Consider the following 27719-nt stretch of genomic DNA (forward strand, 5'->3'; position numbering starts at 1 on the left):
GAAATTGCTCTAACTCACAACCAATGCTTGTAATGGGAAAAAAATGTGTGATTTTGAGCCAGGCTGCTACATCCTGTGTGCTGTGGAGGACACACCCAGGCAGGTCTCTGGGTCTGTCTGATTTTTTTTCTGGCGAGAATGGTTCCCTGCCCTGGGAGTAATGGTCCTTCAGGTCCCAAATACCTGTGTGTGGTTCCCCCTTCCTAAGAACTGGAAATGGCAGCGACAATGCAAGCAGTGCCTGGTAGAGAAGACTCCTGAGCCCCCTTCAGTGCAGTGCTAAGGAAAAAAGTCAAAGAGCCAACGCGCTGCCGAAAGGAGCCTTAGAAACGTCCTGTTCATAATACGAACCCGAAAGCTTGCTAGGCAATGGCCAAGTCCGGGTCTGCATGGCCCTCTGCTGCCTTCCCCACACGCTAAGCCAGCAGCGAGCCCTTGGTGCAGGCTAGTGGGCAGAGGGCACTGGCCTGGTCACAGCGCCAGCTCACGTTATCCAGCTAGGGTGTTACCGGTCACTGGATCCTCTCCATTGTGCTGGTTTACTACGTTTGGTGAGCGACGCTGGATGTTTTGTAAGCAGATACCCATAGCTAATTATATATATATTTATATATTTTTTTAATCAGAGAGATAAGTTAACAATGTGGTTCAGGAAGCTTCCCCATGAACAAAGGGCTTTATGACATAAGTGCCACTGACTTCAGACATCCTGTGACTTTTGGTTGAAATTGCTCATGCTACATTTGTTGTTGTATTGGATTTTAAGGGTTTATTTTCTCTGACCATCCTGCACCCATGAAGGAGAATAACTAGAAATCTTACCATCCTTAACCCTAGCAATAGAAATGTTCTCCATCCTGATAAATGGTCTCCATCCCACTCCATGGTACTACTCTTCAGAACATTATTTGTGTTGTGTGAAAAGCCCAATAAATGTAGCTCCTGCATTAATTAGCTAAAGCCTTTATGTTGAGGCATTATACAAAGAAAAGATAAAAGACATGTTTTTGTGCCAACTGATTTTGGCACAAAGCAAATTATTTTTCTTAAAATTTGTGTATGGCTGGCACAAAGGAAGAGATTTCACATTACAGACATGGTGACATTACCACAAAGAAAATGCAAATTTTTATGATACAAAGCAGAAAAGGAGTATTCCCAAGCGCTTAAGCGATCTCAGATCCCACCTGACAATTATTTGGCATGTGATTTATTCTCAGGAATAGACTATTGACTATACCAAGCTATATCCCCCCAAAGGCAGATCCTTGTCTCCAAACAGGAATTCTCACAACGGTCTCGAGCACACCACCTCCTCACCCTCTGAAGGAATCCTCCTCCTGCCCCATGGCATGTTGTGTGTCTGGGTCCCTGGAGCAAATGACAACAATGCCCCAAGACCATAAACCAGAATCAGACATTTCTCAAAGTGGACATTTCTCTAAGCCCACATGGGCTTAGAAGCTCCATAGGGAAACAAGATAAAGAATATAGACAGCAGGGCCTCCCCTGGTGGCGCAGCCATCGAGCACTGGGCTGTGAAGCTGCCTGCGGCCTCAGCAGCGCTGGTTTGATCCCCAGCTGCCGGCGAGGGTCCCACATGGCATGACAGACCTCTCCTGCCATGCCTACTGCTTCCATCAGCAGTGTATTCCATCAGTCTGCCTAATCTGCTCCCCACTCTGGCTTTGGTGAGTTCTCTCACCCTCCTGCACTTCTGACTGTACCCAATGCTTGTATGAATAAATAAATAAATAAATCTTAAAAAAAAAAATATAGACAGCATATATATTTTAAGTGACCCTTTTATTTCAGGGTGGTGGGGGGAAGACAAGCATTTACAACTTGAGGTAGATGGGAATTGCTTAAACAACCATATTGATGACTGTGCTGAAGTCCACAGCCATGGTCCAATCTGCTGGCTCCAGGTCAGCCCGCCATCAAAATCCTTGAGTGTTCTGTATCCTGGAAAGATAATTGCAGTCTCCTCCTGTCTGCCCAGCCTAACCATCACCCTTCTCCTGGCCTCCCTCTCACCTACCCGCCAGCAACACCCAAGAACATTTGCTGGGCTTCTTGCTCCATTCATGCCTTCACCTCAGCCCAAAAGGCCCTCCTCTGGCCCCTTCTCATCTTTTAAAACTCAACTCAGTGTACTGCTTCCTGGAAGTCTCCCAAACCCTCCCCACAAACATGACTGGCATTGTGGAGGCTCAGGGCTGGCCTCATACTTGGGAGAACACAGAAGAGGGAGAGAGAGGGATTCACGTTGCCAAGTGTGGTCAAGATAATCAGATATGTGGGGAAGGGGTGGGGCAGGTTTGAGTTCCCTGGATCCACACAACCAGGCCTTGTGTGTGTGGCCAGCCATGGGCAAATGAGAGCTCTGGGCACTTCCCCTGGTGCTTGTCAAACTTTCATAAATAGGCACCAGAATGAATTATCACAAAAGCCAGCATGGATGACCGTGAGAAGAGCAGCTTCAAGAGGGCATGGACTCCCCGTCTGGAACCATTGGGTTCATGCCTGTGAAAGCCTCAGATCCTCCAGTAGGAGGTAGACTAGGAGAAGTCGGCACCCTGTGGAGGGACCTGACATCAGTGTCCCGACCCGCGGGATTCGGAGGCACGAAAAGAGAAGGGCTGAGGATTGAAATGTGGGGCTTGACAACTTGCCGCTAGTGTTTGCTTCTTTATTTTTCCTTTATCCTTTTCTTTTACTTTTCCATGTCTTTCTTTTCCCTGTCTTTCTTACTTCCCTGGCCTTCTCTCTGCTCCTCTCGCAGTACTCTCCTCTCTCATGGTTCTCCTCTTAAATCTCTTTTTCTTCTCCTCTCTCTCCCGCGTTCTCCTCTTATACCCTCGTAGCTCCTCCCCCCGTACCTCCCAGTCTCATGTGCTTTACAGGAAAAACCTGTGGTTCTCCGAAGGCGAAACAGTAAAGCGAACTCATGGCACGCATATGCAACACGGCACATACTCCGGACGGCTCCGGACACATCAGCACAGGAGAAACAGCAGGAGCTGGGAATGCGGTGAGCCTCAAGACGCCCAGGCATGGCGATCCCTGCCTGGCTGGGATTCTCCCCTGACTGGGAAGGATGCCTAAGAAACATCATTTCCAAGTAGAAAAGCCAGCGTGGATGGGTTCACCTGCCCAGTCACAGCTCCTGGAGGAGCTGTTCTTAGACTCAGACTTGGCTTGAGTCCAGGTGGCTCCCCACTGACAGGTGAGCAGAGTTTCTTGGTCTTGGAGGGATCATCCTATCCCCATTTTCCAAATGAGAAAACAGAGACTCAGGAAGAATCAATAATGTGCATCGGGTCATGCAAGACTGGACCTGTCTGACCTCCAAGCCCATGTTCTGAATCGCTTCCATATGCTGGCCTTGCTGGGGACCCAGAGAACTCTGTTAGGAAACATTATTCCAAGACATATTCTAAAATGTTGAATGGCCAGTGTGTGCAAGGTCACGAGTTTTGAAGACTGCATCCTTTAGAGTTGTGCCTCGGGCAGAAAGGACAACAGAAGCAAAGGCAATGGAAAATAATCTTACCAGAAGCCGAGCAAGCTCAATCAGTGGGTTGGAATGGCTGCACTGAAATGGAGATTCACAGGGGTCTAGGAAGGTCAGGACCCGCAGGCAGGAGATAAACTAGTTACAGAACAATTCACCTTGTTCACGGAGCTGAAGTGCCCTGTAACTAGCCAATTTCAGCCAAGTCCACATTTCTCCAGCTAAGCCCACTCCATTTAACAACTTTGTTCTCAATTTGGAGAATCTGATGAGGCCCACAGAACCCCCCCCCCGAACCCCCTTCTCAGAACACTGATCTTAAATCCATAAGATAAAATACCGGGACTGCAAAGAAAACCAATGATCCTGAAATAGGTGTCAAAACAGGTTTATAAATCTTTCCTATAATGACACAGGTGCTTCCTAACAACTAAATAACAATATCCAGCGGCAGGTCTATAAGTACCATTATTTCAAAGTAGTGACAAACATAAATGATATTTTGAGATCTCCCCACCAGCTTAGTGTGCTATGAAAGTATCTGTGGCTTCTGCTAGAGACAAACAACAGACTCTTTGTCTACATTCATAATAGAGGGAAATACTAAAGTGCAGTTAAAGGCTAATGGAGATGTAAGGTCCGTCCTTCTCACAGACCCACAAGATTCTACCCATGACTTAAGAGTGGAGGGGATCCCAGATTAGGGCTCCTCACTCTGAATGCCTGGGTGGCCTCCCAGAGGGTCAACTTGAATCTCCAGGTAAGGTTTGCAAAGCGGTGAAACCTGCTTTTTGAAGCAGGGTGTGAACAGGGACCAGAGCAGGGGCAGTTCATCCAAGCTGGCTCAGGACATGGTATGCAGCATCCCAGGGCCCTGCTCAGTCCTACTGACTCAAATGCCCAGCGTTAGTCCTGAGAATCTGCATTTTAAGCAGAGTCCACGTGACAACTCTCATAAACATCCTAGAACTCTCCTGGTACCTGTCGCAGGCAGGGACTCGAAAGAAGGTGAAGGGCCTGGGATGCCCACACACCTCCCTTGGATCACTACCAGGAGATGAGCCGCACTCCCGGCCCCTCCAGGGCCTCTCCGAGTAAGTGATGCCTGAAACGTGAGGCCACGCCGCCTCTTCACCAGGAAACCGGAGCAGAGGAGTGTGAGGCAGGATTGAAGGACTGGGGACTCGCCACCTTGCCTCCTTCCCTACCTCTCTCCCGAACTTTACCACCTCTACCTCGAACCTCAAACGATCCAAGGAGCTTTGGCTGCCTCTGGGGCCCTGGAGGGAAGCCAGGCACCATGATGGCCGCAGAGCACCGCAGGCTGAAGGTGTACGTGGGCCAGCAAGCGTCCTGAGCCTGGGTGGGGCCCAGGGGAGCCCAGCTGACTATGAGCCACCAACCAAAGGGTCTGAGGGAAGAAGGTAAGTCCATCCCGGTCTCCGTGGGGACCACCCACAGGGGTTCCCTGGCAGCAGCAAGACACAGGGCCTGGCTTTGCATCCACAGCTCACCACTGGCTCACTGAGCAACCTCAATCTGTTTATCCAACCTCTCCCTGCCTCATCCACGAGACCAAGGCAGCCATCACCGACTCTCTGTGCCATTGGAGGGATCATCGACTGACCACACAGCAAAATACAAGCCTGGGGGGACTTTAAGCAACAGGGAGTGTCAGCATCCAGCAGAGCCCAGCAGGGTCTTTCAGCTTCTTGCTGTCTTAGAATCACCTTTCCTTAGCAATACCCTTGATTAAGAGGGGAAGTCTGTCTGTCTGTCTGTCTGTGTCTGTCTGTCTAGGGCAGAGGGCTGTGGGGATTTTCTGACCTCATGACTGTTCTAGGTAAGAGGGAAGTGTCAGGACCTGGGCCTCTGGCACCCCAGCATGATCCAGTCTGACCCAGCTATAAACCCGCTGAGGGGGTCCCACATTGAAATGGGGGTGGTGTAGGGAGGACTTTGCAAATGGCCACTGTTCATTCTATTCCATCTCTTTCAGCAGGAGGTGGAGTGAGAGGGCGCATGCGGAGTGGCTCTCCAGGCACAGGTGAGAGGGGTGTGTGTTGGGGGGAGCCTGCCATGCCACTCAGTCCCACTGTCCAGCCACCACCAGGTGTTCTCTTTCATCCTTCTCCTGCCCTCCCTAGCACTCACCAAGAGGCAAGCAGCCTCCCCAGGCTGGCAGTTCAAATGGGTTGAGAAGGCCCACGCCAGCCCTGGGCATCAGGAGAGACCCCAGAATTAGTGACCCTTGGAGTCGAGCCTGGGGAAGCAGCGGACGTTCACTAGTGGGGGCATGGGGGGCAGGAGGAGACTGCATTCCAGATGGCTGGAAAGGAACCAGGACTCACACCGAGGGCACCTGACTCCAGGCAGCACCATAAAGCAGCAGTGGTTATGGTTAGGGGCTCTGGGAATGTGGCCACAGCTCTTTTGTGAGCCCCTGGGAACTTCACCAAGATGGGGGGCCACCTGCAGCAGGAGACAGAGCAAGTGGCAGGCAGGAGAGAAGACCGTCTGCTGCTGTACTGAGGTGGACGCACACCCGAGACTGGTGCCCTACACTGCAGGCTCTGGGACGCACTGTGAGTGGGATGTGCTGTCTCCTCTTGAATCCCGTGCAGGGCCCTGCTTGTAGGTGAGAAGCAGAATCTCAAAGGATGTTGTACTTCTGGGCTTCTCAGGAAATCCCCTCTCACCCAATTCAGGATAAGGAGAGAACTTATCCTGGCTCATCCACCTGGCAAGTGGCATATGGAAGGGCTGGTCCCAGGATCCACCTCATCACCTCCTTTCTCAAGCCCTTCTCTCCTTCCCTCTGGGTATTCACTGCTCCCCACTGCTGGGGGCCAGGGTTCTTGGTGAGGCAGTTCCGTGGCAAGGGGAGGGGAGGGATTCAAGCCCCACAGTTCTGGGCAGGAGGAAGGAGCTGTGGAACCACCACTGTTGTCTTGACATCCAGATACCCCCAGAGCTTCCCCTTGACCACTGTCCCTCCTTCCTACCCTACCCATGTCCCCATCGAGTCCTTACCTCCCTCCAGAAACAGGGGAGCCATGTTGAGAAAGTGTGGGTGCCCCAGGTTAGCCGGCCGAGAAACCCCTTCCTCAGGGAGAGTCAACAGCACTCTCTGGTAACAGCTGTCTGTAGGATACTGGGGTGTCCACAGTCTGCTGCCCCGCTGTCTTCCAGTTGCCATCCCTGCTGCTCCCAGTCTGGCTCCCCTCCACCCCTGTGAGCGTCCCTGCAGGCAAAGAGCCCTCTGAGCAGGACTAAATGGAAGTCATTTTGTCTAAAACACAAACCTTTTCTTACTAAAATATGCCACACACACCCTGCCCACCCCTTGCATTTTCCCTTCCCCCTAGAAAAGAAGAAATGGGTCACAATTTTCACTGTAAGCATCCAAATGCTCATGAGAAGCAGCGAAGTATTGGGAATCCATGAAATGAACCGAAACCCAATTACATAACGATTTCCATTTTAAATGGCCTCTGGAGTCGCCTGGGAGAACTGCTCTCCTATGCCGGCCCCGTGCCACAGAGGGGCAGTTCTTTCTACACAGTAATTACAATTTGCTATTCCACTCATTGGGAAGGACTGTCAGGACCCCCCCACTCCCGCCCCCGCCCCCCACTGCTCCTGGGTCACTTGGTAACTGCACTCAGTGTTAAGAGGGCCAGGTTGGTGAGCAAGCCAGCCTCAGGCCTCCAGCTTCCCCAGCCTGTCTGCCACTCGGGTTCCCTGACCAGCCAGGTGTGTAGACGTGAGGAGACCTGTCACATGTGAGCGAGCACTCCCTGGGTTTGGAGTTCTTCCTAGTACAACAGCTGCTTTCTAACTCCTAAATTATGCATGTGTGGAGTCCACTGAAGACTGTCCATGAAAGAGAAACTGAAAAAGCAGCTTGTTTTCTGCACAGAATTCTGGCTTGTCTTCGACCTTCTACGTTGATTTTATTCAGTTAGAAAATGAGCTTACAACAGGAATTACCTTTGGGGGAATTCTAAATCCCCCAGTTTATATCTATAACGTTTGATACAATTCATTCCCCCCCCAAAAAAACCCTGTATTAGCTGATTGAGGACACTCAGAGTTCAGAAGAAGATGCAAACACATTGACGTTCCTGTCCAGTCCCTTCAAGCAATATGGAGCTTGTGTATGGAGACCCTCTCCTTACTCCTTTGCGCCCTCCCTCTGCTCCTTGACCCTCTCTCTCCAGCTCTAGCTCAGTTGAGGGCTCTCCTAGGGACACAGCTTGCGTCCATGTGCTTTCTCACAGTCCTTCCCTTGGGCATAGGGTTGTGGATTTGCCAGTTGGTGGAGGGTGAGTGAAGCATGTGCAGATATGGAGGGGTGGATTATACTCCCAAAATGATAGTTAGGTAACCCAGTGCAAATCAACAAAACTTGAAACAATATTATTGATCTTTTCAAAGACCCAATTTTGTTTTCACATTTTCTCATTGTTTTCCTGTTTTCAATTCCTCCATTTCTGCTCTGGTCATTATTATTTCTTTTCTTCTGCTTCCTCTGGACTTAATTTGATCTTCCTTTCTAGTTTTCTAAGGTAGAACACTATTTTACCACGTCCTACAAATTTTACATTCTATTTTCACTCCAAGTATTTTTTAATTTCTCTTAAGATTTCTTTGCCCTATTATAGAAAAATAAATTCTTTCATCTCCAAATATTTTGCTATTTTACACCTATCTTTCTGTTATAGATTGCCAGTTTAATTTCATGGTCATTGGGGCTTCTCTGATGACCTAGGAGTTAAGTCTCAGCACTATCACTGCTAGGGCCTGAGTTGGACCCCTGGCCAGGGAGCTGACCCACATATGGTGCAGACCTCTCCTGTCTTGCCCGCTGCTCCCCTCAGCAGTGTATTTTAGTAAATCTGCCTGTTCTGCTACCCACTCTGTCTCTGATGAATCTTCTTACCTCCCAGACCTCTGGCCTACAGCCCAGTTTCTTCTATGCAAAAAAATAATAATAATGTATTTCATGATGATCTAAGAGCATATTTTGTTTGATTTCTATTCTTTTAAATTTATTAACATTTTATGGGTCAGAATGTGGTATATCTTGGTGAATGTTCCATGTGAGCTCAAAAAAAATGTAGAGTCTATACTAGTGGATGAAGTGTTCTATAAATATCATTCAGATCCAGTTGGTTGATGGTGAGATTCAGTCCCACTGTCCTTACAGATGATCTGCTTGCTGGATTTGTCAATTACTGATACTAAAGTATTAGAGTCTCCATCTGCAATATCTCTTTCTCCTTGCAGTTCCATCAGTTTTTCCCTCACTTTTTTTGGCGCTCTGTTGTTAGACACACACAATAAGGATCACTGTATTTTCTTGAGGAATTGACCTCCTAACATTACCAAATACCCTATTTTATCCCTGACAAGTTTATTTGCTCTCAAACCTGCTTTGTCTGAAATTAATATTTAATCTAGGGCCTCCCTGGTGGCACAAGGGGTTGAGCGCAGGGCTGTGAAGCTGTCTGCAACCTCTGCAGCATGTGTTCGATCCCTGGCTGGGAAGCTACCCACATGGCCCTGCAGACCTCTCCTGTCTTGCCCACTGCTCCCCTCATCAGTGTACTTCGGTGTATCTTTCTGTTCTGTTCCCTGCTCTGTCTCTGGTGAATCCTCTCACCTCCCACATCTCTGGCCTGTACTACAGTTCTTGTAATCATAAATATATAAACCTTTAAAAAATAATAATAATAATCAATCTAGCTTTCTCTTGGTTAATGTTAGCATGGTATGTGTTTCTCCATTTCTTTACATTTAATAGATACCTATTTATAGTTAAAGTCTATTTCTTGTAAATAATATATAGTTGAGTCTTGTCTTTGTATCCACTTTGACAATCTTCACCTTAAATTAATGCATTCAGATTACTTGCTTTTAAGATGATTATTCGTGTAATTGGATTAGCATTTATCATATTTGTTATTTTTATGTTCTTCTGCCTTGTGTGGTTTTGGTTGAGATTTTATGGGATTCCAGTTTCCTTTCTTAACATATCAAGTATATTTCTTTTTCTACTTTTTTTTTAGTTATTGCACTAGAGTTTGCTATATTCATTTACAACTAATCCAAGTCTACTTTCAAATAACACCATTCCACTTCATGGGCACTGCAGGTGTTTTATAACAGAGTTTCCCAAGTTCTCCTTCCCATCCCATTAGCATCCCCCCTTCATTCGCCTTTATTCATAAGCTCTCATCATCCAATGTGACTAGGTCTCTACCTGTGTTTGGAAGAGGGGAGGAGAGGGCATCTTAATTCTCATCCCAGACAGAGGCTCCAAATGAGGTAACCAGCCAACAAGCTCCAGGAAGCATCCTGGACTTCTAATTTCTCGGTGGTGGAGCTGGAGGTGGAGGAGGTGAGGCCAGAACTGCCTTTTCACGTCTCCACAGGTGACAGGTCGGGAAGGAAACCCTCTAAGAAGCAGGCACCCAAGGCCCATGGTGCGCGGGGCAGACAGAGGGCCCAGCATGACCAGAAGGAGCAAGCCAGGGGCAGCCCACGGCCAGGGTCTCCCAGGAGGAAGCAGACAGAGCGCAGCAACAGGAGAGGACAAGAGGAGCCAGGGAAACAGGGGCGGAGCCCCCTCGAGGGGAGGAAGAAGAGGGATGAGAGGGCTTCCTTCAAAGAGCAGCGAGCACCTCCAAGCAAGGAAAAGGCGGTGCTGAGGAAGGAGGAGATGTGGAAGCAGCCGAAGAAACACAGGTGTGTTGTGAGCTGGGCTCAGGAGTTTTTTTTCTTTTTTTTAAATTTTATTTTATTTTGTATATTTTTTACATCATTTTTCATTTTTGCACAATGTATGCATTTTCATCTTGGTTATATTCCTGTTGTTTTCAATCTATGTTCTTCCTCTTTCCAGCCCTCTCCCTCCCCCTGATGAGGGGCCATGTCTCCCTCCCTTGTGCAGGCCGCCCCCACTCTCTCCTCCTGCTTCTGTTTGCTTTGCCACTGCCCAACTCTCGGGCCTGTGGGGCAGGACCGGGAAGAGGCCCATGACCATCACAGGAGGAGCAGCCACTGGTTCCTCTCAACTCCCACGCCTCATGTCTCATGGGTGCAGCTGGAAGTGCCGAGGGAGGTGGTGACTTGGCGGCTAGTGGAAAAGATTCCAAGTCTCCTGAATTTCCACTGATGATTCACCATGGCTCTTGCAGAGAAGCTGAGAGACATGAACAAAATTGGATTTGGGACTCCTAGGAAGACTGAAGTCTGCCATTTTTCAAATCTGGTCCTGTGTCCTTCTCTTTGAAATGGGGCATTGATCTAGGAAAACATCAGAGACTCTACCAACTCTGAAACTCTAGGATTTGGGGGTTTGATTGTTTTCTTTGATCCATTAGCTCTTGCACACGTGGGGCAGTGGACAGAGTTAGCTTATGGAACTAGCAAGTCGGGATTTTAATTCCAATTTTTGTTACTAATTTGGATGAGACATCATCTTCTCTTTGCTTCTCTTTTCTGCTTTACTCCCTTCTTAGGGTGTTCGAAGGGTCCCCTTCCATAATGGGTAGGGGCGCTTTGGAAGCAGCTGGAGGTATCAAGATTATGGCAGAGTTGTGGTATTTCCCACTAGGTTTAACAAGCCTTCTTTGCTCACATCCTCTTTTGAGTGTTTCACCAAATCTCTCTACCTTTACAGAGAGGAAACTAAAGCCCTCAAAATGGGCCACTGATTTATTCTATGACCCATGCCGGCCATATCCTTAGGACTTGGTTGACTCTCTGGTTGTCCCTGGACATGAGCTAACAGAACAAAGGATGCATAGTGCACTTATGATACATTTAAGAACTTAAATGTATGATTTATGAGTCCTGGAGTGGCCCGAACTTTACAGGAGGCTGCACCACCCTAAATGGACCATGGATAGTAGATGCAAAGTAAAGGGTTGAGACAAGGATTTACTCACACCATTGAGTAAATGGCATGCTGAGTGCAGTGGCAGGCACAGACAGATGAAAAAGCATCTGTCCCCCAGATGCTGACAGTCCACCTTGGGAGAAAGGACAGGGATATCAGTTATAAGGCAAGGCAGAAAGCAATATGTATATGACAAAGGATTTGAGGAAGCTCCTTATTGGTGGGATGCTGGGGCATCAGAGTTCCTCCACTGAAAAGGTCAGCAGTTCAATAAGGTTTTGAAGAACAGGAAGAATTTGAACAATGACTGACTGCCCCCTAGATTCAGAAACACTCTATGTAAAGACTCAAAAGCAGATATCATGGTGTGTGTGTGTGTGTGTGTGTGTGTGTGTGTGTGTGTGTGTGTATTATGGCAAAAAAATTCCTGTGCTCTAGGCTTTCCCAGCCAGGGCCTCTGCCTCTTCACCTCCATCCTAACTTCTCCTTTGCTCTCTACAAGCTAAAACTTATGGAGGCTGCTGCAGATTGGTCTGTAAAGCCTGGAGTAACTCAAGCCTACACCCTGATATTTTCATCTATGAAATTTGCTAAGAAAGCAGCACAGCCTGAACCCTCTCCAACTCAGGTTCCCCGCCCCCACCACCAGCCCCTCACTTTGTGGCTCCTAGAAAATTTTAAATTACAATACATACCTCACTTTACATTTCTGTTAGGCAGCAATTGAATCGAGTGTGGTTGGGGGAAGACTCAGAGAAATGGAGTTTGGAGAGCGGCAGTCTGGGCTACTGGACAAAACTGTGGCCTGCTCTGAGGTGATGGCAGTCGGTGAGGGATTGCTAGAGGAGCAGGCCTATGGGGGCAGTCAGGACTACACGCATCAGGGGAGCACAGCCACTTGTCTTGCTGATGGGCATCTCTGCATTTCACAGAGAACCTGAGGACACTCTCTTCCTTTTCACTCTCCATTTCTTCTGTCTCTACCTCCAGATCGTCCTCCTTGGCCTCCAGTGCCTCTGCTGGGGAGTCTCTGTCGGAAGAAGAGCTAGCCCAGATCCTGGAGCAGGTAGAAGACAAGAAGAAGCTCATTGCTACCATGCGGAATAAGCCGTGGCCCATGACCAAGAAGCTTAGGGAACTCAGGTGAGAGGTGGTGGTCAGCCAAGGCTCAGCTTCTTCTGGTGGGCACCTGAATCTTTTCCTCCTCTCTGCCCCCTTGGGATTTGACAGAAAAGGGGATTCAGCCTCTGCTTTGGTCCTTCTTTGTCCCCAGAACAACCACAGCATTGAGGGGATGTGAGAGCCAATAGGCATGAGAGGTTGAGCTGTGACAGCTGACCAAGGGCCTGCTACCAACCAGCACCAAGCAGGGCCAGGGGGACAGAGGTCTGAGGCTCCACTCAGACCTACACCTTCCGTGATCTGGCTGCATCCTACCTTCTGTCCTGCATCCCCTTCTGTCCTGCATCCTACCTCATCTGGCCCTTCTGTACTCCCTCACACCCTACACAAGTATGCTCCCACACCCTACACAAGTATGCTCCCAACCCCGCACACACACCTCAACAATTTCAGAACTCTTGGGTTCTTTAAGCACCAGAATCTAGCTCCATGTAGCACACTCACACTTGCAGTGCAGAGGGCTGAGAAAGGGTCTGCCTTAGCTACCCTGATGTCCCCACTGCCTAAGCTTGCAATGATGCTCTGTGAATACTGTTCTGTGAATAAGGAGGCCCACACCGAAGCCACTGGTTCCCATTGTCAGCTTGATCCCTTCTCTTGTTTTCCTACCGAAGGCTGGCATGCCAAGCATTTTATGATATTTGAATGAACTGCTGTTTTGAAAAAAGGGCAGGTGGCACATTGCTTAACTTCTGCTTTTCTGCTGAACAATTCCCATGCAACATTACCACCGCCCCACCCCAAGTCCCTCACCCATAGGGCTAGACTTGTTGACCTCAAACAAGCAAGCAATCAGCCAGTTATTTCACCGGTGAGATACATTTATTCAGAAACAACAATAAAAGCAATTCTGAACCCGGGGTCTCAACATGAACACCCCCCCCACCTCCCAAAACAAAAGAAAGAAGCATTCCTATATAGATTTCAGAGGCGTTTTATAATCCAAGAGTCTATTGGAGGGAACTGGGAGCGGGAAGTGTGGTGGCTTTTCATTGGCTGGGTTACGGCGCGTTCTCATTGGCTGAGCTGTTGCTGGGCAGGGAGGGGGCGGAGCCTCTCCTTCCTCCCGCGGGGGCTGCACTTCCAGCGGGAGATGCATGGCCTGGCTCTCCAGGGTAGACTCTGCACTGTGCGTGGAGCACGTGTGTGTGTGTGTGTGTGTGTGTGTGTGTGTGTGTGTGTGTGTGTGTGTGTGTGTGTGTGTGAGTGACACACAACTCTTCTTTTAGGCTCCCGGCCTCATGTAAATGGCATTAATGTTCACAGCAGTGTCACTTCCTTTCACCTTCCCTCTATAAAGCCATTTTTTTCCTGACTCCTGTCTCACCTGAATTTCCTCCTTGCTCAGGTCAAACGCAGCACCCCTCATTGTGTAGGACAACTTGGCAGCCTTTTTTTGCCACAGATGCTGGCAGCACACACACTGCGGACCCTCCCCCGGGGTTCTGGTAAATAAAACTCACTCTGCTGCCCCCTGCTTCGCTCCCTGGAGCAGGTCCTCTGGGCACGCAATGGTCTCTCCCCTCCAGTCCAACTCTTTCCTCTTGGCTCTCCCAAGACGCCTCATCCCAGAATCAACTCTGTGGCTCTCCAGCCGCTAGGTCTTCTCTCTAGCCCGTGCTTCTGCCTGGATGTTCATTGCTACCTGCTGGCCCACCTGCCTAATTCCTACACACCCTATAAGGCTCATGCCCGAGTGTCCACTCCACAGGAAAGTTCCCAGTGCTCTCTCCCCTGCCTCCAGGCTGAGATATTTACTGCCCCTTCAAACTCCAAGGCACTGCCCTCTCCCTTGACTGGATGCTCTTGTTTGCTGAGATGGGTCTATTAGATATTCTGATTCAGAGCATTTGTTGATGTCATGTTCTAGATACTTCCATCATGACCAATTTCAAGCTGCCAAAGTTTACCAGCTGGTTGGCTACTTTCTTAGGAGCCAGTCCCCACCGGCTCCAGCACCTTCCTGGACAATATCTACTAGACAAACTGATCCTTGTGGTTCTCATCCAGCCTTCCCTGGATGAACAATCATTCACTCAACATCCATTCACCACACATACATGCCGCAAATCTCTACTGAATGCTGAATTCACTCTCTATTACTGCTGTAACAAGTGACCATGTTCTTAAAAGTCAAAGCAACCTTCATTTCCTAGTTCACACTTCTGGGGGTCGCAAGTCCTGTGTGGTGTGGCTGGATTCTCTTCTCAGGGTCTTACCAGGTATCCGCAGAGCCATGGTGCCTCCTGGGGCTACAGGTCCTCTTCCAATTTGAGCAGAATTTGTTTCCTTCTCTTGCTTTCTATGTGGCAGCCTCCAAAGGGGCCCCAGCAACAGAGGGTTGAGAAATCTCGGGCTTCAAATTTCTCTGATTTGTGTCAGTCTATCACATCGCTCTCTTCTGTCTTCCTCTTTTGTTTTTAAAGGTTTGTGTGGTTGCACTGGACCCTTCAAATAATCCAGGATAATCTCCCTATTGTAAAGTCAGGGATTTTAATTACATTTGCAAAATCCCTTTGCCATTCAGGGATTTACCTCCAGGGGCAGAGGTCATGGGGAGCAAAATTCTGCCTGCAGATATCTACTATGTATTAAGCAATATTCTCTGTATTTAGCAAACTTCAATAAGAGGCAGAAGGCCCTGCTTCGTGGACTTTACATTCTAACTAAGGTTATAAAACACTGAAGGCTTTTGGCCACATATACACCCCACAGTTCAGATTTCTTTTGTTTAGGGGTTAATTGAATTCCTGCCCTTTTTTTTTCCTAACCAGGGAGGCCCAAGTATTTGTGGAGAAGTATGAAGGCGCTTTGGGGAAGGGGAAAGGCAAGAGGCTCTATGCCTACAGGATGCTGATGGCTAAGGTGCGTGTCAGAGGCTGCGAATCTGGGGAGGGATGGCTGGGCTGTTGGATCTGGGAAGGGATGGCTGGGCTGTTGGATCTGCATGACCTCTGCAGGCACTTGCCTGGCCTCACCATTGGTGCCCACTACCCCAGAATTCTGAGCCTGAGCTCTGACTGACCATTCCCATTCATGCAGGAATGGAAGCCAACTGTATCCTGCCTGCTTCACTCACTTACTGTGAGGTCTTCAATGTACTTAACATTTGTTTCCTCATCAGTAAAGAACTAAAATCACAGAATTGATGATGTTAAAACCACTGGGATTTTTTTTTTCCAAACCTAAATCAGGACACATTGTTTGATTTGTTAGAAACCCTAAAGTGCTATGATGTGATCATGGTCACACAGGGAATAACCAGCAGTCACCTCGGGGAGGGGCAGCTCTGCTCTCCTGAACTACATCATCACCTGGGCTTTGGATTCAGGCTCTGGGCATGTTCTAAGACTGATTCGTTGTGGAACTTACTGAAGTCTCTGTCCTTTATCTACTGCTTGAAAAACTATTCTTTTCATTCTCTTAATTCTTATATTGGGCCTGTTTGGGAACTTTTATTTGAATTCACCATCTCATGTCTGTAGCGCTGACTTCCTCTTTTTTACCACTGTTTTTCAAAAATGTTTTGGCTTGGTCTGTGTTTTCCTGTGCATTTTTAAAATCACTTGCCACGTTCCAGTATAGCCCACATGGATTTTGTTTGGGATTGCTTTTGACCTTGATTTAACTTGGGAAAATTTATCGATACACTATTCAGTCTTTGCATCTAGTGATACTATCCATTTCTCACGCCTCATTTTACATCCTTGAGCAAAATTTGTCATTTTCTTCATATAGATCTTTTCTGTGTCTTAAGTTTATGTCTACAGTGTTTTTGTTTTCATTACTTTTGTGAATGGGGTCATTTTCCCATTTATTTAGTAACTAGTTATTGTTGGTATGTAGGAAAGCTGCAGATTTGTGTAGTCATTTTTTATCTGCTTCCTTTATTCTCTTATTTATTCTAGTCATTTCATTTGGCTATATATATATAAAGAAATTTTGTTGGGCTCTTCTAAATGTGATCTCTCATCTTATTCTCAAGTGTGGGTTAACAATACTAGAACAATTTCAGTTGAGTGGTGATCACGTGTCTCTTTCTGAGAATAACTCTAGTGTTTCACATTAAGTTAATGGGAGTTGTTGACTTGAAATAGATTTTCTTTCTCAAAATAAGAAAATGTCCTTCAGCAATCTTCCATTTTATTGGAAATAGATATTTGATTTTTATTAAACATGTTTCCCTTTCTATTATTAAGCTTCCTTTTATTTCTGGGATAACCTCAGTCATGATGCATTATTTCTAGCCCCACATTTGATTTTCCAAAATTTCATTTATGGCTTTTAAGATTCCTTTGGATTTGCATGTGTGCACACGTGTACCTGTGCTATTCTGGCAGATTTTAATACTAGGGTTGCATTTGCTTTCGATTGTTAAAAGGATAGGATTGGCTCCTCTTTATGCTATAAATCAGTTTATAAAGAATAACTATTATTATTTGGGAAATTTGAAAGAGGACACCCTTAAAACTTTATAGGTCAGGCACCATTTTTGTAGACTGCCTTGATAATTTTTTAATGTTTTTCCTATTTAGCATATATCATGTTTTGACTATTTGTTGGGGCCATTTTGGCATTTCACATTCTTCCCACAACTTGATTGTTTCAACTAGATTTTCAAATGGAGTTCCAGAAAGCTGCATGTGGTGGTCCCATTTTTGTAATTACTTTCTATATGTATTGGATTTGAATCTTTTATTCCTAATGTTTTTTCACCTTTTTTGGGGGGGTTGTAATGCTCAACACCTACCTATGGGTCATTTTGTTAATTTTATCTAGAAACTATTTACCACCTAACAAATGTACACTCAGGGCTTTTTTCCCAACTGAAGAATGTGCTCTTCAAATACATATTGATAAATGATTCTGTTCACTAATGTTTTAGTCAGACAGTTCTAGCTTCTTCTTTAGGAAAAATGTGGCTGGTTGCCTATTCTCTGTCTTCTGTATTTACTTTCCCTCATTGTTTTTAATGCTTTGCTTTCTTTCTCTTTGCATCTCAGAAATTCTCAGGTTTATTCTCAATATCCTGAATCAATTTCTTCTGTTTCAGTTATAGTCTTTATTATGTATAATGTTTATTTTCATCCTATTACTGAACTTTTAGCCATCTTACCATCCTGTATTTCTCCTATATTCTTTTTTAAATGTTACCTTATTATTCTTTACAATAGAAACCTTATATTTCATATCCTATTAAGAATACTGCTAAACTTGGGGCTTCCCTGGTGGCACAGGGGTTAAAGTCTCAGCAATATCAAGCTATCACCAGTCTCTGTGGCATGAGTTCCATCCCCAGCCAAGGATCTAACTCACATGGCACAGCAGACCTCTCCTGTCTTGCCCACTGCTCCCCTCAGCAGTGTATTTCAGTCAGTCTGCCTGTTCTGCTCCCCACTCTGTAGCTGGTGAAACATCTCACTCTCCTCCCCTCCCCACCTCTGGCCTACACTCCAGTTCTTTATGCATAAATAAATAAAAATAAATCTTTTTAAAAAAAAAAAAAAAGAAACTTCTTTAAAAAAAAAAAATGCTAAACCAGTACCCAGAATTTCTATGTCCCAGGCGAAATGCTTTCCAAAACTTTCTAAGAATGGTGTCCTCTTTCCCTCGTTCAGTGGCACTGTTTCTAAGGCGTCACAGTTTGCTTTTAGTCACTCAGATGCAGATCTTATCCACAGACAGAATGTGTAGATTGCCTATGTTTCATTAGACTACTGGTTGAAATATTTTTTTCTATATATAACTGGAGAGAAAGACAGAACTGATAACCCAGTCCCAGATCAATAGCTACATGTCACACAGCTCCAAGGAAGGGATAGAGGTCTTCTGGCCACACACACCCCAGCCCAGCATTCTGATTCTGTGAATCAAGCGATAAGAACTTCAATGCAGAGCTTCTCCCAGGCCTCTCTCTGCTCCTGCCCCCACCTCCAGAGCATCATTGTCCAGGTGCCCACAGCCTTGAAGAGCTGTTGAGTGGTTACTAAGCAACCATTTGGCAGGCTATGTCTCCAAGGGCCTCACTTAGCAACACTCATTACCCCTGCTGGCCCTTAGTCATGCAAGCCTATATTTTGTACCGATTTTATCAGCATCCCATCAGGAGGTTCATCCCTCGGGGGAGGACTCACATTAATAAACCTTATGAAACTGACATATAAAACCAAATGCTAGATTATTAATTTACAAGGAGAAGTAACTTATGCAAAAAGAGGAAAGTTTGAAGTCCACATCTGTAGTCCTTTTGTTTTTGACAGTAAATTACTTACAATGGGAAGCTAAACCATAAACCCAATTCCAATCCATTTATTTGAAATGAAAACTCACTGCCACTAAAACCAAAATAATCACAGTCCAGGGGACAGGTAACTGCTTTCCTTATAGACAGTCCTACATCTTAGGCCAAATTAGTCAAAGGTGACTTTTGAGTCCAGAATCAGAACTCAGGAAAGGCAGATGAGGCCATGGGACTAGAATGTCTAGTGTCCAGCATCTGTCATTCCCCACACCCTTCCCTTTCTGTCCTAGGGACATCTGCCATTATTGTCAACTAGCATTTTGCTTATGGTTCCCTCTTCCCCACATCTGTGATAAGCTCCCTCTTCTACCAGGTTTCCTTCCTTAAATAGTAATTTCCTGATCCAGATATAATCAGTGCTCAGGTCTGGAGGCCTATTTCATTCTTTCATGTAACATAGAACAGGCAGACTGACAGAAATACACTGCTGAGGGGAGCAGCGGGTGAGATAAGAGCGGTCTTCTGCGCCATGTGGGTATCTACCTGGCTGGCCGGGAATCGAACCGGCGCTACAGAGGCTGTGGAAAGCTTCACAATGCTGCGCTCAAACCTCTGTACCACCGGGGAGGCCCCTTCATGAGCAAGTTCTTAGAAGACCTTTGTGATACTAAAAGCTGATCTTAAAATGTCTCTATACTGCCTCTTGGCCTTTTTTTTTTCCCCTGTGTTTTCAATACCAAATGAATGTAGGGTGGAGCCTCTGGCAACCAGTCCCTTGAAGAGCTGACAAATTTCCACCCGTCAGACAGACCACCACTCAGGTTTCTGATTGGTACAAACTCTGAGTGTTGGAGTGGGGATCCTTGTGTGGGAAAAGGCAAAACACCTTCCTAACGCCTTTCAGAAAAAACAGGAGCAGACTGGGAAGCAAAGGACTGAGGCCTGTCAGTCAGTTCTACCAGCATCAGAGTTTAGCACCAATTCAAATCCAATTCCGGCACTTAGCTGTCTACTAAATGTGACCATGAAAATTGTGAGATTTCCTTTTCCCTTGAATTTTGGTTTAAGATAAAGTAAATTGTATCAGAAGTTGCTGATCCAATTCGATCCTCCAAGCCCTAATTATACACCAAATTTCTAAATTATTATATAAATTGCCCTCATCTGAAATTCCAACAACACGGTAGCCAAATGCAAGGTACTATGTTACCTTGGCTTTTCTTTCACTTCACACCTGTCTTTGGAAAATGAAGACTTGGAAGTCCGCGTCTAGCAGTCTAGGTTCAAGGACCCCCAGATGGCAGCCACACCCACATGTCGACCTCCTGTTGATGCATCAACATCCATGTGCCCTCAACATGCCCCTCCAGGCCCCAAAGCAGCAATTAATGAACTGAAGGTATTACTTGTTTAATTTCAGAAATGGGTCAAATTTAAGAGAGATTTTGATAATTTCAAGACCCAGTGTATTCCCTGGGAAATGAAGATCAAGGACATTGAAAGTAAGTATTTTTTGTCATTATTTTTATTGGGTTTACTGAAAAGTTTTCCAAGAGCTTGCGGAGTATTCTTGAACAATTGACCAGATTATTTCGTAGGTTCTGTTGCATGAGAAAGAAAATACAGACTTTGGGCTGGTCAGGCCAAGGTTAATATTGTGCTGCTTCAGTTTCTGATTGTGGGAGCCTCAGCAGGTCAGGTAATGCTATGGAACTTCAGGTTATTTATCTGGAAAAAGAAAATGGGCATCAGGGTGTCTGTTCCACCAACTGATGTGAAAATTGAATCCGTCACACGCATAAGGTGCTTCCTCCTGCAACGCTTAAATCCGCCATCTCCTCTCTCCAGGTCACTTTGGTTCTTCAGTGGCGTCATATTTCATCTTTCTCCGGTGGATGTATGGAGTTAACCTTGTCCTTTTTGGCTTAATATTTGGTCTGGTCATAATCCCAGAGGTAAGAAAAGAAACTCCGATATTTTTGGATAGTGTTGAGGCTTATCATGACCCCCGTCTTAATTTATCTCTGTCAAATACATCGAATCAGTCACTCATTTAAAATTCTATACTTACATCAATGGCCCAGGTAGTTCAGTATAAAGAATGGAGCCAAAATCCTTGCATTTCTGAATCAAGAAATGAACCCCACATTTTTCTACCATTCATTTTCTTTAAGATCAGTGGAGAAATAATTATCTCAGTGCCTTTTTTGTTCTTTTACCCTTGTGGGGGAGGGAAAAAAGAAAGAGACAGAAAGTATTATATCATAATTATTACCTGAAAAAAAACACTTACACTTGAATATCACTCCTCATTATTGTCCCAGATATAATCTTATTATGGGTATGGATATAATCTTCACTATAGGTGAGTAGATTGAGAGATAAAAAGGAATAAGTAATGAGTGCAGGGCCTCCCTGGTGGCGCAGCAGTTGAGCGCTGGATTGCGAAGCTGCCTGCGGCCTCTGCGGCGCCGGTTCGATCCCCAACTGCTCCCCGGCCACCGGAGGAGGGTCCCACATGGCGCGCAGACCTCTCCTGCCACCCGCTGCTCCCCTCAGCAGTGTACTTCGGTCCTTCTGCCTGCTCTGCTCCCCACTCTGGCTCTGGTGAATTCTCTCACCCTCCCGCGCTTCTGACTGTACCCAGTGCTTGTATAAACAAACAAACAAACAAACAAATAAATAAATAACATGCCTCTTAAAAAAAAAAAAAAGTAATGAGTGCAAAGTTACCCAGTAAATTTATAGCAGCTGAGATCCAGGTCTGCAGAGTGTTGACCTGGGATTTTCAAAGGCACCTGTGGCTCACTAGGCTCTGAGCACAGTAATTGCCACAGCCCTGCCCTGCGCTGTTTGGTGCAGGTGCTCAGTGCCCAAAGGATTTACTTCAGCAGCTTCTAAGGGAATGATGCCCCTGCATTTCCTCCATTCAGTTTTATTACTTGGTTCTGTAATAGCTTGCTGATTCCACTTTACTATAAATGGACCTGTGAGCATATTGGAATCCACCTATAGTGACATCCTTGAGAAACTTTCTGCATATCCACCTTTCAGGAAATTGAGACTTCCAAAGAATGTGAATTAAATCAGATTAGTTGAAGAGATTGATGGTATATTATAATAGCACTTGTAGCAAAGGAGTGTTGTGTTGTTATTAAACCATTGAATTCTTTTCTGCATTACCTAAGAAGAGTACTTATAAATATGGCATTAACTAGACTTTGTACTCCTTTATATACATGCCTGGAAATCAAGACGTATGATTCCATTTAGTCTGATAGAAATTCTTAAGCCGTTATTACTCTGGGACACAGATATAAGAATTTTAAAACTTCTGGCAAGTATGCACAAACATTCTTGCACCAGGTCTGTTCTCCTCAAGGGGGAAATATTATCAGAAGCTAACTGCAAGTTTCATTCTTCCCTCCATGGTTAAGGAAGTATGCATTTTCCCCAGTAGCCACTGGGAAATTTACCTTCACAGAGCTCTTTTCTTTCTTCCTGAGAGTTTTGATTCCAAATGGATTTATTTCCATGAAAAGAAGACATATTTAAAGGCTGAAAGCCTGTGGGACACTGCTAAAATTTTGCTATACAGTGGTCCAGAATGGCAGTCATTTGGGGAAGTTGAATAATTTTAAGGACTGACTTTTTTCCTTAAGGGAAGCATTAAATTGTATATATTTATAAATTGATATGATTTATAGACATTTTTATATCAGGGAATATGGAAACATGGAAGACTTAGTGATTGGAGCAGCGTGGGGAGATCTGAGAGGGCAGGGGTTGCTGGCTGGAAGGAGGGACAGCTGGGCGGAGAAGGGAAGAAGCAAAGATCAATTAGGAGCCTGTTGCAGTAGCTCGGGGTATTAGCAATGGAAATGTATAAAAAGAGAGGAGATAGAAGTGAAGAGAGAGAGAGAAGAGACAATACTTGGTGACAGTTTGGATGACAGCAGTGGAGGATGTGGAGTATACCTAGATGCCTTCTTAAATAGGATAATGGGAAATTGACCACATAGGAATGAGACACATCCAAATTCATTGCAAATAAAGTGGAGGAGATTCCCTGTTGGTCAATTCCAGGACAAAATTAAGACTGAATAAATGGAAGGACACATTCTCAGAAAGGAAAACTTAACATAAAAAAGCCAATCCTTCTGAAATCAATATGTAAATTTAATACAATTCCTATTTTTGTGAGAAAAAATGTGAATAAAGGCATATAAAGAATAACAAAATTATGTCATGTGAAGAAATAGAAATAATGTTCAACCATAGGGGGGATTTGTTAAGCAAGTTTATTGTACACATATGTGATTAGATATTTTGAAGTCATTTCATTTTGAAAAATAGCATATGACATAGGGAATTGGTAATAAAATATTAAGCAAAATAACCGGGTTAAATATACACATATTTATAAAACTCAGAAACAACAGAAAGAAAAGATATGAATACCTAACAGCCCTATCACTGGATACGGAGATGGAAATTTTTTTTTTAATGTTCTTCTGTACTAGTTCACATTTTTGCAATGAATGTGATACTTTCAAAATCAGGAAAGAGGCCTTCCTGGTGGTACAAGGGGTTAAGCGTCAGCACTATGGAGCAATCCGCAGCTACAGCAGCATGAATTCGATCCCTGGCCAAGGAGCTGACCCACATGGCTCAGCAGACCTCTCCTGTCTGGCCCGCTGCTCCCCTCAGCAGTGTATTTCAGTCAATCTGCCTTTTCTGTTCCCCACTCTGTCTCTGGTGAATCCTCTCACTCTCCACACCTCTGGCCTGCACTCCAGTGCTTGTATAAATAAATAAATAACTATTTTAAAATAAAAAATAAAATCAGAAAAGTGATTGATGTTATTTAAAGAAGAAATGAGTGTGTCTTCCTCTGGGGAGAAAAGTGTTTAATCCAGAACATCTGGTGCATTTGTACTTTCTCATGTGAAATTGTGCGGCTCTGCCCTCGCCAGGTCCTGATGGGTGTGCCCTATGGAAGTATCCCCAGAAAGACAGTGCCTCGGGCTGAGGAAGAAAAAGCCATGGATTTTTCTGTCCTGTGGGATTTTGAGGTACCACTCCAGCATGCCAGCCGCTTCCATGTCGTGATTATGAGACCTAAAGATTGCACAGATAGGTGTGAGATGTCTCATTTAATGATGAAAAAGCATCTGTAGGATGGAAGCACTCTGCAGAGTGAGTTAGCCAACCTGTCTCCTGGTAGTCGTCCTCAGTTCCCTTCTGGGTGTGATCTCTCTCCAGCCACAGGCTCTGAAGGACACGAGTCCCCCATAAGGCCACGGCTCCCCCCATTCTGCCAGCTCTGACAAGGTGATCTCGCCAGGTGGTTTTCTCTCCCCACATCTACCATAAGCCCCCAGGACTATCGCCACTCTAACCTTTCCCCAATTTTTCATCTTCAATGAAATGTTCTACCTGGCCCTCAGATTCAGCATCTATCCTGCCAAGCCCACATCTCCTTTTCCCACCTTCTGCCCTGGAGCCACTGTTATCCAGGTCTGAAACCTGGAAGTCATCCTCTTGCTCAATCCTATCACTCCACATCCAAAAGAATTAGGAGCTATAGGTGCGTGTACCTGCAGGCGCCCACACACCTCGCATCCCACATTTTATCCTGAGTGTTCACAACACGCTCCTCTCTGTCCTGTATCTCGATGCACTCTGCATAATGGAAAACTCGAAAATGTAGAAAGAAAGAGAGGGAGACATGGAGATATGGAGGACACAAACAGAAGAAGGAGGATATCCAGGACTCTTCCTTCCCCGCTCAGACTGCCATTAAAGCCCCGAGAAGGAAATCCTGGTAACATGAAAGTGTCTGAAGTTTGTGCTGAACTTACAAACCCAGAGCATTTGCCTTTGCTGTCCCACAGGGCTACATCAAGTATTCTGCTCTCTTCTACGGCTACTACAACAACCAGAGGGCCATCGGGTGGCTGAGGTACAGGTTGCCCATGGCCTACTTTATGGTGGGGGTCAGTGTGTTCGGCTACAGCCTGATGATTGTCATTAGATCGTAAGTATTACTATCTGACTTACAGGCTTTTTCCTTTTCTTCCCAGGGCTACTGTGTGCCTGCTAATCTTCCTGGGAGATAGAAGAGAGAGATGGGGGTGGGGAGGAGGGATTTAGAGAGAAAGGAAGGAAACAAAGCAAATGTGGATTGTATTATGTGGCTTAAGGTATGTAAACAGGCTAATATGGTAAATTCAGGGAAGTGGAATAGAAACTCCTTTTGCTGAGGCTGAGGACTGCCAGCCATACTAAAAGTCTTGGGCATAGTATTTTAGACCAAGAAAAGCATGTACAAGGGCCCTGGGGCATAGATGCCCTAGTGAGTATTTGCTATCAGAAGGTCAGTATGACTTACGGTGGGGCAAGGCACTTCGTAATGCCGGGCTGGAGAAGTTTGTGAGGCCTGCTTCTGCCTTCCCCAGAGCTCATCTTCCTCACGAAAACTCTTGTGCTCCTGTATAACCTCAGCTTGTGTGGAAGAACTGAGTCTGGCACTTAGCAAGATACAAACAATAAGCCTAAATAAATGAAGGCGGCTGTGATTAGCTGTGGGAGGGGGATGGCGCTCTGATTGTCAACCGACTCAAGTCTGTCTTGGCTCACCTCCCTGCTGGCTCATGCCCCTCACTGGATGTCTGAGATCTATGCCCGAGACCAGCTCAGACCAAGATTCCCTGGGGCTGCCACAGCAGAAGCTGGGCACACAGAATAGCCTTATGTGCCCTGCAGGATGGCCAGCAACACCCAGGGCACCACAAGCGAAGGGGAGAGTGATAACTTCACGTTCAGCTTCAAGATGTTCACCAGCTGGGACTACCTGATCGGGAATTCGGAGACGGCAGACAACAAATATGCCTCTATCACCACCAGCTTCAAGGTAGTCACCCCAGGGCAGTTCCCGTCAAAGTGAGGTCACTAGTCATTCTCCCAGCTGGGGCATGGGATATAAGATCCCCATATAATTTGTAGCAAGAGCTTTACCAGAAACGGGAACCTGGCTCTCAAGCCTCTGGGAAGAAATGCTCATGGGCTGCCCCCGCCATCTGTTTCTTAAGGTGCAGACACCCAGGAATGCCGGGCCAGGCCCTGCCTGCATCCCTGTAGAGTTGTTTTCTGCAGAAGGAAGTGGAAGGACTCATTTGCAACAGCAGTTCTCAGCTGTCTATGTATGCTTGAATCACCTAAGGAACTTTCAAAATCTTCCAGACCCCCCACCCCCAGAGATTCTGGCATAATTGGTCTGCATAGGGTCTTGGCATTGGTTTGGTTTGGTTTGGTTTGAAGTGTCCTAAGTAATTAGATTACCCAGAAAAAGTTGAGGACCCCCCGCCCCAGTTTGGGGGAATAGAGGACTCAATTAAGTAAACACTTACTTATGCATTAGATCACAAAAGAGGTGACCTACAGAATATAAAATAACTGGAGGGAAAGTAGATGAATGGAGATGGAGCCTGCAACAGAGAAGCATTACCAATCTGATTTTTTTCCTCCATGACTGTAAAAACTCTCCAAAGTTCTTGATAGTTCAGTATTTCTCCTGTCTGATAAGCCAGACTTTGTTTCCCCTAGGATCTAGCAGATCAGATTAGCAGCCTAGCTGTGCTTGCTGTCTTGTCTTCTATCCCCTCCCCTCCCCCAGTCCTTCCTGGAGAAGTGGGCTGCTGCCCGCTGACCACGGCCTGCAGGGGGAGGCACGCCCACCAGGAACAGGGCGTGGACTCAGCAGCTCTCCCTGGGCTGCATGAACCCACTGTCGCGGAGAGGGTGGAACAGGAAGCTGACTCCATCCTCTTCCTGCTTCCTTCTTACAGCAGGGGGACTCTGGCTCAGCATCCAAGGACAGAGTGGGAGCATCAGTGGAGACTTTGGTTCTTCCTCCTGACCCAGAGAGAGACAAAGAAAGTCAATGACTAGAAAGCACTTTGAACATCTGGGAAGGAGAAACAGCTCCTATAAGTCTGTTTAAAACAGAGAATCCCCTTACAGAGCAGGCACATGTCGGGAGAACTGGGTGCATTCGTCATTGTTAACTGCCAGCCGCGTTAGCTAAACCGGAACCTGAAGGTGGTCACTATATTCAGTCTCCTTCCAGGTGCTATGTTGTCTGGGAGACCTCACTTTCCATCCTGGCTCCGCCATATGCTATTTAGTCTTCACAGAGATTACTGATGCAGAAGACAGGAATTATGAATAAAAATCTGTTGCATTATAAGTTTGTAGCAAGTTAGAAAATAATTTTTAATTCCATTCATAATAAAGCTACATAAATTACTTGACATTCCTAGAAGTAAATTTAAGCTCCCCCTGCAAAAAAAAGTACAAGACAGTTACACCAAAAAATACACAACAGTGTTGAAAGAAACTGAGAAACCCAGAATAAATGGAGCGCTATTCCATGTTCATGGATTAGAACTATAGTCCACAGTCCAAATTTGGCCTGCTGCCTACGTTTATAAATCAGATTACATTGGAAGAAAGCCACGCGCACTTATTTACATATTGTCTGTGGTTGCTTCCTTGCAACAATGGCACAAAGACAAGAGACCGTTGTGTGTGACCCCTACAAAGGCAAAAATATTTACTATCTGATATTTTTATAGAAAAAGTTTGCCAGCCCTTGGATGAGAAGACTCACTACTGTTAAGATTCAATTTTAATCTGTTTGATTTATAGATTCAAAACCATCCTAGTCAGTTACTGAAATCTCTCTGGGCCTTAGCATCTGTGATGTAGGAAATAATAGTAGTTACCTGACTGGCTTGTTATGGGGTAAGAGAGGCAGCCCATGGCCAGTGCTTAGCACCACATCTGGCACATAGTGAGTATTTGAT

General features: G+C 45.9%; 1 protein-coding gene across 1 annotated transcript in view; it reads left to right on the forward strand.

The window, feature by feature from the left end:
* Nucleotides 1–4907: 4907 nt before the first annotated feature.
* TMC2 (transmembrane channel like 2) overlaps nucleotides 4908–27719 on the forward strand; it is a 40473-nt gene continuing 17661 nt past the window's right edge. The window contains exons 1-10 of the mRNA XM_037521307.1: nucleotides 4908–4941; nucleotides 5517–5564; nucleotides 9958–10270; nucleotides 12417–12569; nucleotides 15383–15473; nucleotides 20270–20351; nucleotides 20698–20804; nucleotides 23826–23924; nucleotides 24747–24889; nucleotides 25618–25765. Of these exons, the coding sequence (XP_037377204.1) occupies nucleotides 4908–4941; nucleotides 5517–5564; nucleotides 9958–10270; nucleotides 12417–12569; nucleotides 15383–15473; nucleotides 20270–20351; nucleotides 20698–20804; nucleotides 23826–23924; nucleotides 24747–24889; nucleotides 25618–25765 (1218 nt within the window). The remainder of the gene's footprint in view (nucleotides 4942–5516; nucleotides 5565–9957; nucleotides 10271–12416; nucleotides 12570–15382; nucleotides 15474–20269; nucleotides 20352–20697; nucleotides 20805–23825; nucleotides 23925–24746; nucleotides 24890–25617; nucleotides 25766–27719) is intronic.

Source organism: Talpa occidentalis, unplaced genomic scaffold (genome assembly GCF_014898055.3).
Source record: "Talpa occidentalis isolate TD23 unplaced genomic scaffold, MPIMG_talOcc4v2.1 talOcc4.10, whole genome shotgun sequence".
NCBI classification, from domain to species: domain Eukaryota; kingdom Metazoa; phylum Chordata; class Mammalia; order Eulipotyphla; family Talpidae; genus Talpa; species Talpa occidentalis.